The sequence below is a fragment of the Halichoerus grypus genome, chromosome 4 (genome assembly GCF_964656455.1).
Source record: "Halichoerus grypus chromosome 4, mHalGry1.hap1.1, whole genome shotgun sequence".
Taxonomy (NCBI): domain Eukaryota; kingdom Metazoa; phylum Chordata; class Mammalia; order Carnivora; family Phocidae; genus Halichoerus; species Halichoerus grypus.
The window spans coordinates 15,042,686-15,059,104 of record NC_135715.1 but is presented as its reverse complement, the minus strand read 5'-3'; the positions used below and the strand labels follow the sequence as shown (position 1 = coordinate 15,059,104).

Sequence of the window (16,419 nt, the reverse complement as noted above, 5' to 3'; positions counted from 1 at the left end):
ACACACTAAAATACAGACAAAATGATGCAGTACTTAAGAACTGCTTGAAAATAATCTTGGGAAGCATGAGAGTGAGTGGGGTCCGGATGGGTCAAGACCGGTCATGAGTTGATACCCCCTGAAGCTGGCTTAGGGGGACATGCAAGCTTAATCCACAGGGGAGGAATAGCCATTTTCCCTCGACCCTTCTGAGCTCTGGGCTGAAATCCTCTGTAACAAAAGACAGATTAACAGGAGAGAAACCAACAGAAGTTTATGAACAGGCATACATGGGAGAGCCCCCAGGAAAAACAGAGTAACTCCCAGAGGCCAGAACCACCGCCATGGAGGTTTAACCGGAAAAGCATGGGAAACAGGGGTAAGGCTTATTGTGCCGATTTAAGTCGTCTCAAAGACTTCTCCGAGGATAGGATTCTCTTGTGATTTAGAACCACCCTTGTCTTCCTGGCACAAAGAGGGAGACATCCTTACAAATGTAGGTTTCCTTTATAAAATTAACTGTCCCTTACAGAAGGGTAAGCTTCTGCTCTGTTTTCAGAGCTTCTGTGGCTGATGCTTCTCAAAACCAATCCGCTCAGAGGCACCTGGCTGGCTCAGCTGGTGGAAAATGAGACCCTTGGTCTCAGGGTTGTGAGTTCAGGCCCCACATTGGGCATGGAGCTTCGTTTAAAAAAAAAAATTAATCAGCTCAAAATAATCTGTATCCCAAAAAGGCATATTCTGGGATGGCATACTCTGCTACCCTTCAATCATATTCTAGGTTTATATCTTTAAGTGTTCTTAAAAAGCTATAGGGGTGGGGCGCCTGGGTGGCTCAGTCCTTAAGCGTCTGCCTTCGGCTCAGGTCATGGTCCCAGGGTCCTGGGATCGAGCCCCGCACTGGGCTCCCTACTCGGCAGGAAGCCTGCTTCTCCCTCTCCCACTCCCCCTGCTTGTGTTCCCTCTCTCACTGTGTCTCTCTGTCAAATAAGTAAATGAAATCTTTAAACAAAAGAAAAAAAAGCTACAGGGGTGGTAGGGGAGAAACCGTGTGTGAAAACGTATGAAGCAGCTGAGAGAAGAGCACAGAGCTGTTGTCAGAGAAAAAACACCTCCTCTCGGCTCTCTGACCATCGTGGGTGGGGGCCTTGGCAAGAGAAGGCGTCAGGACAGAACACAAAGAGCGCTCATCCGGCAAATTCGGAATGTTTTGCTTCAGAAACCAAGCTGGTCACTTGCATGCCACATGACCCTAAGTCCATCCATGCCCTCCTGTGCCGCCGTTATCCATATCCATGGAAACTCCTGCCTGGTCTACCTCAGAGGGATCCAGGGACAAGTAAATGGGATGCAACAGCTCGCGGTGTCCGGAAACCAGCATTACATCAGTATAAAGGAAGCTCACCCTCATTATACATGAGTCCTGGGAAGAGACCTAGTCCATGCTTGATGGCAGAGGCTGGTTTCACACAGGACTTGGAAAACCCACTGCTCCCCGACAGGCAACAATGGTAGAACAAGAACTCTTGAGAAAAGTTGCTCATAAAAGCCAACTTTTCTAAGGAGTTGCCAGAAGTTTCACTTCTAAGCAGATTTTTTTTTTTAATTTAACCATTATGAATGCAACCTTTTTAAAAATGAGTCACCTCCTTCCCTGACATCTCAAAGAAAATGGGGGAGAGGCATTACCTTTGTTTGTAACTCGGGGTCATCACTGTGGATACCACTAACGTAATGCTACACACCCAAGAACAGGCAGGGTGTACACAGCGGGTCTGCCCTGCAGGTCTCCTCCGCTTCCTCCTCTGGCCCTTGCTGTGCAGTCCTTAGTGGTTCTTCCCGCACACCCCCCCCCCCCCCCCCCCCCCCCCGTCCCCATGTCGGCTACCAGCAGCCACTCCTCAGCCCCCTGGGTTAAACAGAGGTGGAGGGCGCTTGGAACAGAGTAGGGACATAAATGCAAAGGCCCAGGGACATAAATGCAAAGGCCCAGGACAACTCTCAAGGGATCAGCCCTGAGTTGAGGGACAACCTCGGGGCGGTGGGGGAGACCACCTCAAAGGATTTGGTTAACTTCTTGCCCATCAGCTGAGTTCCAGCCTAAAGATGTAGGCAAACATTTGCCTCCCGGCAGCCTCCACCTGGATCAGAAACAATTAGCAAAAGTGGCCTCAGACAAAGGCCAAGTCACTGATCAATGCCGGCAGCACCTGGGGCCGTTTCCAAAGGTCACGGGTAGAGTGACCTAACCCCACCCCCACCCCCCCCCGGCCACTCCTCCCCTCTCAGAGCAAGGGGACTGGGAGAACCCACCCCACTAACACCAGCAGGCAGAGACCGCCTCTCTCACAGATAAGGCCCTGGGTGGTGTGGGGAGACAGTCTCTACTGCTGTCTGCCCCAAAAAGCCTTCAGGCTCCTCCTCCCTACCCTCAGGGCTCTAGACAGGAGGACACTTGCTCTGTCCCCACCACGTCCCCATGGAGGTGCACACAGGGGCCAGGCGTGCTGGGGGCTCGCTGGCTGTTCTTTTCTGGTTAGCGTTGGCCTGCAAGAGCGCCGTGTTCGACATCAGCATGGAGCTTGTTTCTGCGAGCCTTACAAGCATTCCTCAATTCTCACATGACGGAGATTTTCACTCCTTTGAAATCCAACCTCCAAAGCCTCACCCTGGCCTGCATCACCCTGCCTCTCCCCACTGGTGACTGCCAGGAGCCTCCGGGGAAGGCCCTGCCCACGCGTTGCTTGGTAACACTAGGCTGCTTGCAAACCACGGATAATCAGCCAGCCTCAACCTTTTGAGAAAATCCTAAGGTTGAGTTTAGACCCTCCACTACCTAAAATATGAAGACCAACAAGCAGCAGAGAAGATCACAAAATGGGAAGCTGCTTCATTAAATCAACTATTACACTAGCACTCATCCCACCTAACTCAGGAACTACCTTTAACCACTGAAAACCCAAAACAGCCCCTGAAAGTGATTTTGAACTGTAACAGATCCTTCCTGGCTCCACCATACAAAAGCATTTCTCACGTCTCCAAAACAGCATTGTGTCAACAGGCGAATCTAGAAACACAAGGGTATCTGTGTTGGATTTCAGCCTCCTTTTACCGCCGGAGAAAATTCAAGGTTTACTTCTGGTTGAGCTCTAACACCGTGGGCTGCCTGAGCGTCCCGGCATCAGGACGCAGAGCTCCAGCACGTATTCTCTCAAAGACACAAAGTGAGAATGATCCCCACGGGTGCTGGTCACCGTGCTCGTCGAGGCCAGTGTCTCGTTTTCTGCTGGAAACCACCGAGATCCCGGCTGCGTCACAGCATGAAGCAGCAAGCGCCCTCCGGGAGCAGCCCAGCGCCCCTGCACACGGGAGGCGCCTGCTCCCAGCCAGGTCTGCGTCCACCCCAGACCGTCACTGTGCTACCCCGGGCCTGCTGCACACGCTGCGTATGGGAAAGCGCCCGCGCGCCCTCCTCCTTGCCCAGCAAGTGCACGCCACGAGAGACTCACAGACTCCATCTCTCGTAAGGGAGCCGGGGCACCTGCTGAGTAACAACAGAGAGAGCTCGGCCTCTGCCCAGATCATCCGAGCCCCATCTGAGAGCCCGGCCTTCCTGCTGGTCCGTCTCCAAGAGCTCATCTAGAACGGGGTCTTACCATGTGGGTGGCTGTTTACAAACTTCCGCAGTGGGGCAGCCACACCCGCATCCACTAAGGGGCGGTAAAGAGTAGAAGGTGGCTTTCTGAAGGGCTCCGGCTGGATCTGAACACACCGTGCTGCTACCGCGGCTGTCAGCGCCCGAGGCCCGTCCAGCGGCCAGGGGACACCCACACCCGAGCTCTGCCCAAATTGACAGTCCCGTCTGACTTCCTGTCGCCCAAGCCAAGTTCAAGATGCACGTGTCTGAGACCTGATGTCAGAGCTCTCAAGACAAGCCTTCCTGCCACTGGATGCGCGGTCAGCCGCGGAGACGGTCAGGCTCGCCAGTCATGGCATCACGGCTCTGTCCTTCGTGCGCTGCGGGACCCGCGCACACCGTGTAACGACCTGGCACTATGTGGCCTCTTTCCTAAGGTGCAGATAAAACTAATACTCGCCCCTCGTCTCAGCTGGCCAAAGGAATAAAAGTATTATCACATGTAGTTTTTTTTTTTTTTTTTAGGATTTTATTTATGTATTTATTTGACAGAGAGAGACACAGCAAGAAAGGGAACACAAGCAGGGGGAGCAGGAGAGGGAGAGGCAGGCTTCCCGCGGAGCAGGGAGCCCGATGCGGGGATCCCAGAACCCTGGGATCATGATCTGAGCCGAAGGCAGACACTTAACGTCTGAGTCACCCAAGCGCCCCCCTTGGCAGCAGTTTGAGAGTTTTCAAGTACTTATTATTACACTACTACTATTATTACACTACTACACTACTACCAGTACTGCTGTTGCCCCTGCCGCCGCCACCTCGGAGTATGAGCCCCTGCCAAAACTGCTACTAATAGTTCTATTACCATTGAGTATGAACTACTAATGTTGTTGCTGTTACTACAGAATATGAGCCTCTGCTGCTGCTAGTAACACTGCTACCGAGTAGGTCTCTACTGCCCCTGCTGCTAGCAGTAGTAGTGATACTACTAGTAACAGTACTGCCGCTACTGCTAGCAACACTACTACCGAGTAGGTCTCTACTGCCCCTGCTGCTAGCAGTAGTAGTGATACTACATAACAGTACTGCCACTGCTACCGCTACCGCTAGTAACACTACTACCGAGTAGGTCTCTACTGCCCCTGCTGCTAGCAGTAGTAGTACTACTAGTAACAGTACTGCCGCTGCTACCGCTAGTAACACTGCTACCGAGTAGGTCTCTACTGCCCCTGCTGCTAGCAGTAGTAGTGATACTACTAGTAACAGTACTGCCGCTGCTGCTACCGCTAGTAACACTGCTACCAAGTAGGTCTCTACTGCCCCTGCTGCTAGCAGTAGTAGTGATACTACTAGTAACAGTACTGCCGCTGCTACTGCTACCGAGTATGAGCCCTACTACTGTTGCTAGTACTAGCAATACCACTACTGAGGATGAGAAACCACCAGGGCCACTACCACCACCACACCTACCGCTGCTGCTGCTACTACTGGGTATGAGCTCCTACCACCACTGCTGCTACCAATACTAACGCTACTGAGCATGAGCCCCCACGTTTGCCACGTACTCCCCTCCCCAGTAACCGACATCCCCAAAGAGACCAGCGCTCTTACCAGTTGCACGCTCCTTTCGCCCCCAGTCCTGGCATCCCTAGATCCCCCAGTAGTAAGTATACCAGGGCTGGACAACGTGGTCATCAACGCTCCCTGTGCCAGAGTGGAGCCTGTCCTCTCAGGAAGCCCAGCTCCTGTGGCCTCAGAGCTCTGTGCCTACTCCTCCCAAGCCCAGCACAGACCTGCAGCTTATTCTGAGATGGGACCACCTGGGACTTAGAGACCCCACCCCACGTGGGCAACAGCCCACAACAGTGAGGGAAACCAGAAGCTCAGGCCAAACACAGCCACAAGGGCCAGCCTTTGAGATCTGCCATCTTCAGCTTCTTCAGCACTTGGTAGCAAAGAGAAAGGAGAGAACCAAAGGCCACAAAGGGAGGCCTGCTCCAGGATACGATCTAGCACCAGACTCCAAGGACACGGGTCCCTGCCCACGCCCAACCAGACACCGGACATGGGCCACAGGCATATGCCAAGGCTCCCGGGCTTCCCGACAAGCCGAATCCACGAGCACTCTGCTCTGTGAGGTCAGCAGCCATATCTCATCAGGAAATCCTGCACCCACCGGCCACAATTTTAAAACCCCAACTTGTCACCCTGTGTATTTCAAACTGACACTTATCGTGACCGCACAGGAACCCCATCACTGGGACATGAGTACATGGGTCAAAGCCAGGCTGGGACAGGCTCGGGGTTTCCTGTCCCCTCCCTCACCAACCCCCCGGTCAGTCCCACTGCTGTGTATCTCCACCCTGCCCGTCACAAGCCACAGCAGTATCTAGGGGCTGATTGGTGCTCCATATACTTGCCCCCACCCTCTGGCTAACCCACCTTCGTCATCCAGGGGAACTTCAATCTCCCAGGACCATCAGTCACCTGTTGGCTGACAGACTCTGGTTTTTTTCAGTTACACAGGGTGGGGATCACCTACCGACCCACTGCCCTTCCCTACAACAGAGCCTTTAACACAGGAGCTGCCCTTCCCACATACACAGCAACCAGCCCACCCATCTCACGCCCGACAAAACGAACTTATGACAACTCACCGCCCTTCTCCACCTAAAACCACCTCTTCACAGCAACCCCAACTCCTATGCCAACTACTCTCATACACTCACAGGGCCACCAGCGTCCCTAAGGCAGTACTAAGGTGCAGAGCCAGCCAGGTGGAGCTGCAGCATCCTTCCAGCAGGCCACAGCCCAGAACAGGTAGAGGCTCACTGGCTCTCACTGGCTGCGCCCGGGAGAACACGGTCTTACTGGACGATCTTGACTGAGGCCCATCGGGCTAATGGAGCTCACTGACCTCATGGCTTTCTGCCTTTGCTCTTCCATTCCACATCACTCCTAGAGTAGCTGCAATGTCACGCCACCAAAGCTCCACCTTCCAACCAGGAATCCACGCCAATAACCAGGGACAGGAAACCAGAATGGGTGGGGCACGAATCCTCCAGAATTCACGGAGCCAGAGCTCCTCCACAGAGGGGGTTTTGGCTCATAGTACGTGTCCTGCTGGAAAGGGGGCAGCCCAGAGAACCATGGGCTCTTGAGAGGTCTGGCCAGCTCCAGCCCAGACACAGGGCCCAGGGTTCTGATTCCCTGGAAGGGGGAAAGGCAATAAATCCTTCACGGGAAGACATTTATCAGACTTGGCTTGGTCAAGTTAGGTGTTATTTGCTGAAAACCTAAGTTATTCTGGGCTCTGACCCAAATTTATTTCCTCCAAATCAGAGGGCACATATTCCTTGAGGTTGTAGAGTCTTCTCTGGGTCAAGGATCACTCTTAGCATTTATAACATTTACTGAGCACCAACAGTATCCTAACAGGGCATAAAACTTCTCAGCACCATCCTCCTGCAATTCATGAGAAGAAAAACAGTAATCCCCCCGAGGTCCACTTACGAATGCGCCCATTCTGAAGATGAGTATAACTGCTGAACTACGTGCATCATGTTTCCTGGATGTGCTTTATCCTCAGACGTTAAATCACTTGCCTCTGTCCCCAGCAGTGCTGCCCACCTCAGTACCCACCCGCACATGCGGAAAAACAACACACCGCACATAAAAGCTTTTACCTCAATGAGCGTAAAAATTCCCAAAACTAAGTAGGATTTCCAGTAACACTTTATGATTGCTTTTGTTAAAGAAGGCTTCCGAGCGTCTTTCTCGGCTCTCAAAACTTCTTTATCCCAGTACCTGCAAGGAGAAAAACCAAGCACGGTGAGAAACAGCACGGCCAAGCACACTCAGAAGCACAGATGACTGCCCCCCCCGGGGGGGGAGGTGCTGCTTCCTCAGCTCTGGCCAATTGTTCACAGGGCCCCCGGGCGGAATCTGAAGCCCCAGAAAAAACATGCCTTGAGGGGAAAAGTTCCAGTCTCAGGAAACAAGTCTTGGCCAAGGATGGCTGGAATGAGAGCGCCGGGAGCGGGCCAGGAAGGCAGACAGGCGCACAGACAACCTCCTCCGGTGAGACCATCTCTGGGGACAGAGCTTGGCATCCAGAGCCTTTGCTGCTGGCAACCTCCACTCCCCAGAAGCACAGGAAACAGGTTTTCCCCCAGCCACCAAAGTAGGCTAAGCCCGGGGACAGCCTGAGGGGAGGGCAGCGCACAAATGAGGGAAGGAGGCTCCAGAGGGGCCTAGGGGAAGGCAAAACCCATGTGAAGTCCCAAACCATGAAGACACACACTTAGAAATTCTCACTCCTCCTTACCCTTCTCATTCCCGCCTGTGCCTTACCCTTGCAACTCTTCTCCCAGATGCCTCGAGCGATCTTCTGGAAGCACCGAATACATATCATCTTCTTCTAATCTCCGTTTGTGACCAATTTTAAACAAGGGGTTCAGCCACCTGTTTTCCAAGAGAAAAGGAAAGTAATACACATCCAAATTACACATCTGTCTAATTAGAATCCTACATTCATGGGTTTAAAAAAAAAAAAAAAGCCTAAAAGACAAAATACCATACGATTTCACTTATATATGGAATCTAAAAACACAATGAACAAACAAAAAGCGGAAACAGACCCATAAATACAGAGAACAAACTGATGTTGCCGGAGGGGAGGGGGAGGGGGCGTGCAAAAAGGGGGGTCGGGGGTGCAGGCTTCCAGTTACGGAACACGAGTAAGGCGCAGGGATGAAAGGCACAGAGTCGTGTGTGGTGACAGATGGCGGCCACACTTGGGGTGGACACAGCATAACCCACTGAGTCATCGAAGGGCAACACTGCACAGCTGAAACTAATGTGACCCTGTGGGACAACTATACTTCAATTTTTTGAAAGTCTACATTAGAGATATTGGGGGTAATAAATATGTGCTTACACACACACACACACACACACTCTCACACAGCTCTACCCACTGAGAGACCGCAGAAGCAGGGACATACCAGTAGTAAAAAGTATTCTAGGGCTCAGATCTTGGGGTTTTTTACCATACATTGTTACAAAAATTGTTTTTCTTATGAGGAGAACTTTTAAGAGCTAGTCTCTTAGCAACTTTCAAATATGCAATACAGAATTATTAACTATAGTCGCCATGCCTTCCATGACCTCCCCGGGACTTACTTATTTTATAACTAGAAGTTTGTACCATTCGGCCTCCTTCACCCAGATCTGGGTATTTTCATATCTTTCTTCCCTAAAAGGAACCAGGTCTCCTAGAGGAAATGTCTGATTTCAAGGTTGGGGTGGTTTATAAAAGCACCCGACAATTAGCTTTCCTAATTGTAATTTAAACGCCTGACATTAAGCTTCTGATTGCTGAGGCATCCACTTCAAAGACCTCCATCTCCAATGAAGACATTGCCAGCCACACCAGATAAAGAGCCAGGGGGTCCCTCTTCTTTTAGAACACTCAGGTTGACCTAGATAACTGACCATTTGACCACTGGCTTTTCCATTCCTGTGCTTTAATTCCCTCTAATGTTTTAAATTCACCAATAAAGAGTGAACTCACAAAACCCCAGGCACCCCACCCTCAACCTCTATAAAGGCAGAACCCCAGATCCAGATGTGTGCCCAGCCCCGCTCCTCCGCTTCCACCTGGCCATGAGGCCCCAGACATGCCCCAGGCATGCCATGCACCCTGCAGAACCCGTGAATAATAAACCCTCTCTTTTCTAAAGTTCCCTAAAAGCTGTTGCCGAGACGCGACTTGCAACCACAAGAATCACAAGGGCTGGTCTGGCCACAGCACTGGCTGCAAAAGCGAAATGCCTATGGGGCCGCATACGGAGTCCGGCCCGGGCGAGCAGAGTCCACGTCATTCCTAGCAACGGCACCTCTTCCATAGGCTGACACCAACCCAGAACAGGCAGAGAAAAGTACAAGATGGGCCTGGAACGTCTCACTCCATACAATAAGGAGGCGCTCAAGGAATCACGAGGATGTGCCCAAAGGCCAGAGGAGACAAGGGCTCTCACCAGACGAATCTGGGATACTTCCAGCACCAAATAAATAGCCATGAGTCACACCATTAAGTACCAGAAGAATCCACGAATCCTTACTGCCACATAAACGGGAGAGAAGGAAAATTCTGAAATGCAAACAAATACGGAAGGAACCATGGAGTTAGGGAATGACCGATGAAGTTAAAACTCATGGTGAAAAGTGTGATGTGGAGCACAGTATTTATATAATTTCAAATGAGCTCTACAAGTTACTAATTATGGAAAGAAAACAACTGTACAGAAGATCTAAAGAGCCCTATACAGATCCATTATACGTTACGTAAATGACAATAATTAACGCAGAGCCAGCCTAACCATGAACACCATTTCACTGATTTTGCCAGTAAGGACATTTCAGAGGCCAGACAACAACCTGGGAAAGTAGAGATCCTATTTCTCTTATTGACAGCTTTATCCCTAGCACAATACTGGGTACAGAAGAGCAGCTCAAGAATTTTTTTGTTATTGTATAAATGAATTCTGTGAATCACAAAGGAAGCAAAGAGAGAAACTGAGCTTCAGATTTTGCTAATCCTGGTAGCTTGGTACCTCTAAAGAACCCCAGTCCTGGAGGTGGAAGGCTGGGCTCTAGTCCCAGCAATAGTACTGGGGACCCCACGGTCCCGGACCGCTCCCCGCTCCAAGTTCAGCACCTCTATGACTGTTTGCCGGTCTTCCAATATCTCTCCGTCTCAATTTCCTTCCCAGACAAAAGCATAAATCCGTGTGAGCTTTACCACCAGACAGGTTTGAACCGTACGGGGCCACCCTTATTGTGCAGGTATCCCTTTGGAAAATGCAGAGGCAATTAGCAAAGCAGCTTACCCAGATGAGGACACCCTGCCCTGAAAATTCTGTTTGCAGAGGAAAAGATGCTCATCACTAGAGAAAAGGAAATCAAACCACAGTGAGACAAAACCTCACACATATCAGCATGGCAACCATCAAAAAAATAAATACATAAGTTCGGCAAGAATGTGGGGAAATTGGAGCCCTTGCATGCAGCCGTTGGGAAATGTAAAATGGTGCCGTCGCAAAGGAAAAATATTATGATTCCACTTACTTGAGGTGCTTAGAGTAGTCTAATACAGAGAGCAAGCAGAACTGTGGTTGCCAGGGGCCAGGAGGAGAGGGGAAATGGGGATCCGTGCTTAATGAAACACTAATGCAAGATAATGAAAAGGGTCCTGGAGATTGGTTGCTTAACAATGTGAGTGAGCTTACCACCCCTAAACCGTATATTTATAAATGGTTAAGATGGTAAACTTTATGTTATCTGTATTTTACCACAATTTTTTAAAAGTTAGTGAGAAAAAAATTCTGCTGGATGTGTCATAATTCTCCAGACTGTGCCAACTTTCTGGTTTGTTTGTATGACCTTGAACTAGCCATATGACCTCTCAGTATTGACCTCTGGCAAATGGGGAGAACACCTCCCGAGGCTGCTGAGGGGAGCAGCTGGGGTTGCTTTGAACACTACAAAGACCCACCAAATACCAGCCTTGACGGTGACATAGCTCTTAAGTAATCACATTCGAGACCCCTTAAAAAGGCTCTAATAAATAACTTAGATGAAGTTACTCAATTAAGCAAACTTTTTTTACCCCAGATCTTGATTTAAAGACCTCCCAATCCCCTTCAGTGCCCAAATCCCAAAAAGCCAGGCTGAGCCCCACAAACACCAACAAGGGCCAAAGGTTTTCTTTTCCATCTGATGGTGAGCCTACTTTGTGCCACCAGCTAAGTAAGGAATTGGACGTGGAGACCTGAGCCAACAGACCTCTGACTTCCAATGTATCCCTGGGGACATTTAGTCAACAATTCCAAACCACTGCAGCCATCTTGCAACCCAGTTCTGCCCCAACAGTCCTTCCCTCCTCAGCTTACTCTCTCCTTCTTACCTCCTGCACAGCACTAAAGACAGCAGCGGGATTTCCTCCAGTCCACCAGACTTATCAACCCCTCAGGACAACGCGACCCCCATACCACTTGCAATCTCCATGACCAAACGCAGAGCCTGGTACATCATGATGCCTGGGCACAGATATCACAGGAATCCATCCAGTGCAAGGTCAGAACACCCACCCTGCAGGTGAGCTATCCTCAAAATGGGTCATTACCCCAGCTCCCTCTGCTCCCTCCTCCCCCCTCCAAGCTGTGGACCCTGCAGAGGCAGAGGCTTCTGACCTCGACTTTGGAGCTTCCAGGGCTCACGGCTGGACTTCCTGTCTTCCTCCTCTCCTACCAGCTAATCCAACACCTCTTCTTCATCGTGTCCTCATCCCCACCCATCTCCCCGCACCAACACCAACACCTAGACTCTACAATCATCATGCATGGATTACTGTCCTAATCCCCTTCTATAAAAAAAAATTTTGCCTACAATTCAGTACCAGTGAGAAGAATCACGAGTAAGCTACTACCCCAAGACTGTGAAGGGATTAAAGCACCGCTGGCTGGAACTAGCAAGGAGGAGACAAGCAGCAGGATCTAGTCACTACAACCAGCACGGCCCCCGCTAGGCCCAGGATTCAGTCATCACCAAGATCCCCTTCTGAGCCCGAGAGTGCCTGGTACTGCCTCTGCTCTGAACGTCTGGTCATTAGTGCCTGTTCAAATGCTTTCTTCCAAACTGCTGAAGGACACTTTATCCCCATAAAGGAAGCTCTTCCTTCCAAGCTGCCGCCTACAGTCTGACCCCTGTCCCCAACCCTCCCTCCCAGCCCTCCATGAAGCTCTCTGGAACTGGCTCCCATGAGTGACAAACTCCCCTGTGCCCTACGCTCTGTGCTCTCAGCAGAGCCCTGGCTGGCCCCTGGGGACACAACCTTCTTGCAGCCTCGAGGTGGCCCTTCAGTTTCCCAATTCTGTTTTCTAGCCCCATGCCCTGCCTGTGCGTCCTAGCTGTCTACACCCCCGGCAGCTCCAAAAGCCATGCACCTGCTATCACTGCTGCATCTAAAACATTCTCTGTCGGGGCCCCTGGGTGGCTCAGATGGCTAAGCGTCTGCCTTCGGTCAGGTCATGACCTCAGGGTCCTAGGATCGAGTCCCGCATCGGGCTCCTTGCTTAGCAAGGAGCCTGCTTCTCCCTCTGCCTGCCACTCCCCCGCTTGTACTCTCCCTCTCTCTCTCTCTGGCAAATAAATAAATAAAATCTTTAAAAAAATAAAATAAAAATAAATAAATAAAACGTTCTCTGTCACTGCCTATCATTCTTCGGGGACTTTAGCGGATCAGGCTTCCCCCTGACCCCCCAACTCCCTGCATCATTCTAAGTGATCTCCACACCCAACACAAAGGGCACCCCAAACCCCAGCTGCTCACATTCATCTCTTCTTCTGGAACATTCCTGCCTTTCACTCTTCTGAGGAACACATCAAGGATGGGCTTTTGAACCTCCGCAACGCTCACCGATGGCTGTGAGCCTCTTACTCTGCAAGCCACTGACTAGAGTGCAGCCTTGTGCTTTCTCCAGGGGACAGCTGTCCATCCCCGGCCTTCCAATACCATCCAGCTGCTGACAGCCAGGCCTCTCCCACCAAACGCCAGATTCCTATGGTGAAGTGCATACTTGTCACCTCCTCTCAGATGCCAAGAGGCAGCCCCCTTAACCTCCACAATGGAGCTCCTGATTTCCCTGCCAAAACTATTCTTCCCCCGCTCTGTAAATGTCAACCTCAAAGAGCCCACCGCTCAGACCAGAAACCCAGTCGTCACCGGAAGCCTCCTTTCCCCTCAGCCAACGCATCAACTCGGCCCACAGCTGACCTCCTGACCCCATCCACCTGTTGGAGCCTCTGCTTCCCCCACCAGGTCCCCGTGCTACAACAGCCCGCTAACTGGCCTGCCTGCTCGCACTCTTGGTTTCCCGGTCTTTCTACAGAAAAGTCAGAATGACTTCGTAAAAACACAAGGCCATGCCGTTCTCCTGCATGGGGTCCCTCCCAGCTCACAAGCCCCATCTCCAGCCCAGTCCCCCTCGCCCAGTGTTCCAGCATGCCTGCTTGCTGGGGTTCCAAGTTCCTGTTGGCTGGTCCCTTTGCTGAGAACAAATGCTCTTCCCCATTTTCACCCACGATGGCACCTTCTCTCCTCCAGTTCCCAAACTCACGGTCACCTCCACGGCAAGGCCTAGGCTACCTGCTCTTAAAAAACCAAACACACCTGATTCTCTAATTTATTTCCCTCTTCTTTATTTACCCCTTTACTACAATCTATTTGTTGAGAGAAAAAAATTCACTTATTTTGTCTCTCTCCCCTTTAGGACAAGAGCTCCATGAGGGCAGGACACAGTCTTTCTGTGGTGTTCCCTGTGCCTGGCACGCAGTGGGTCATTCTGAGTAAGTGAATGCACGGCTCTCCCCTGGGTGAGAAGCAGGGGCAGAGGACACCCAGACAACCCTCCTTAAGTTCTTATATGAACGGGGAATGTGCAGGTCAGCTGAGGTCAGTAAATCATTCAACAAATGCCCTAGCCCCAATTAAATAAGTCATTTATTGTTAAAAGGATGTATTTTAAAGCACTTCTGGCTGTTGCTAATTATTAGTCATTGGGTTAATTTTCCCTGGAGATTCTGCCAACCTGTCACTGGAGGCTCGTAAGGTCCAGCCTGGGGACTCCATCAGGGCAGAGCTTGGGGGGACAAGGAGTAGAGGGAGGCAGGGTACTCAGGGTCAAGGAGACCAAGCGCAGGGCCTGGGGTGAGTGACAAATGAGAGGCACACGGATCTCACAGTAAGACCCACACTAGCTCATTTGAACCCCCTTCCCCTAAAAGCAGGAGTTCTTAAGCTCGGCACTCCTGACACTTGGGGCTGGGTGCTTTTTCGGTGCAGGGGCTGTCCTGTGTATTACAGAACAGCTAGCAGCATCCCCGGACTCCATCCTCAAGATGCCAGTAGCATCTCCCCTCCCCAAGTTGCAACAACCAAAAATGTCTCCCGACACTGCCAGATGCCAAAATGCCCCGGGCCAGAACCACTGTCCTGAGCCTTTTCTCTTTCTGGAAAAGCCATAAAACTTTACTTCAAATGTTCCCAGAGAGTCACCACAGGGCATTGGCAGCAGTCCCTTAGCCACCAAAACAAGGATAATGGTACAAACCCATATCTATATTCATCGGTCCAATTCCCCTCCAGGGGCTCACGGTCCAGGTCCAGTGAGTGAGGGATTTATGTTGAAGAATTACAGTATGACATGACAAGGGTGATCGTGAGCCCTACAGAAGATCAATTTCTTGGCTTTTTTCAGGTCACTCACCAGTGACCGATCTCCTGTACAGCATAGATTCTCAAAGTGGGATCCCCAGACCAGCAGCATCAGCGTCCTTGCTGAAAATGCAGACAGACCTTGAGGCCCCACCGCAGACCTCTGACTCAGAAACTCTGGAGTGGGGCCAGCACTCTGTACCTTACTGACTCTCCCAGGTGATGCAGACGCAGGCTCAAGTTGGAGACTGTGCCATACAGTATGCTTGGCATGACCATCGGGAGGCTCTCGTCTGGGACTTACACCAAGAGTCCCAACCCTGGCTAAATATCAAAATCCCAATCTCAACCTGGAGAGTTTTGAAACCAAGACTAACAGATGGCAAAGCCCCATGCAATGACTGAATAAGAGTAAGCCAAGATAGAACCCAACTGGTTGGCCTTTTCTAAAGGCCCCCCAAGCCCTGCCAATTCTGGTCATTGGCCAGGTCCAGGAACCATTTGCACCATGAAAAGTGGAAAGCATATACACCTGGGAACCCTCAAAGGAGGTTTGGGAGGGTTACCAGGAAGAGACAAAGCTTTTGAGTAAAATTCAGGAGAATCATTTGGAGCCCACTGAGGAGACAAGGCAAGAAAGAAGAATTTTTCAGAAAAACAAAACCAGACATGCAAAGACATACTGCCTAGGAACAGCAGGTTCAAAACTGCATGGGGTTTGGTGTGGTAATGGGGTAACCAAAGGTCTTATATTCCAAATGAACTTTATCCTTTATCCTATAAAAGGGAAATAGCACAAGTTTTCAACCCACTTTGTAGATGATGGACTTTGGAAGGTAATGAAACCAGTCAGGAATGAGATTTCAAAGAAACATTAAGAAAGGACAATAAGGGGTGCCTGGGTGGTTCAGTCAGTTAAGCATCTACCTTCAACTCAGGTCATGATCCCAGGGTCCTGAGCAGGGAGCCTGCTTCTCCCTCTTCCTCTGCCTGCCGCTCCCCCTGCTTGTGTGTGCTCTCTCTGACAAATAAATAAAATAAAACCTTTTAATAAGAAGGAAGGAAGGAAGGAGGAAGGAAGGAAAGAAAGGCCACGTTCCTTCGTGGAAGGAAACTAGATCCAATTTACTCTCCCAGCCTTATTCCCCTCTAGTTAAAACAAATCTCACCTCCCTTTGCTTGGTCCTAACTCTGGGACTGCCACTCCACCATAAAGACAAGTCACATGATCAAAAATCAGAGTTTAAAATTCAATACCCTATTACTAATTTACTCTATCAAAACAAGAACATTGCAACTCAAACCATCCTTTAAAAAAACTTTAATATCCCTATTTAATATCAACTGAAGCATCTATCAAATTTATTCTTAAATTCCTTAAATTGGCATAGCAGTAATATATATTTTAAAATTCTGTATTTTATTTACTAAATATCTAAAAAACTACATCCACAAGGAACTCTGCTTGCCATCAAAATACACTAAATTCATTCTCATTAAAATAAGATACTAAGGGGCTAAGGGGCGC

At 50.3% G+C, this 16,419-nt stretch overlaps 1 protein-coding gene across 1 annotated transcript in view; it reads right to left on the bottom strand.

Moving 5' to 3' along the window:
- Positions 1-16,419, bottom strand: part of ABCC4 (ATP binding cassette subfamily C member 4 (PEL blood group)) — a 241,638-nt gene that overhangs the window by 197,668 nt on the left and 27,551 nt on the right. The window contains exons 2-3 of the mRNA XM_036080095.2: positions 7,967-8,077; positions 7,300-7,420 (exon numbers count right to left, since the gene is read on the bottom strand). Of these exons, the coding sequence (XP_035935988.2) occupies positions 7,300-7,420; positions 7,967-8,077 (232 nt within the window). The remainder of the gene's footprint in view (positions 1-7,299; positions 7,421-7,966; positions 8,078-16,419) is intronic.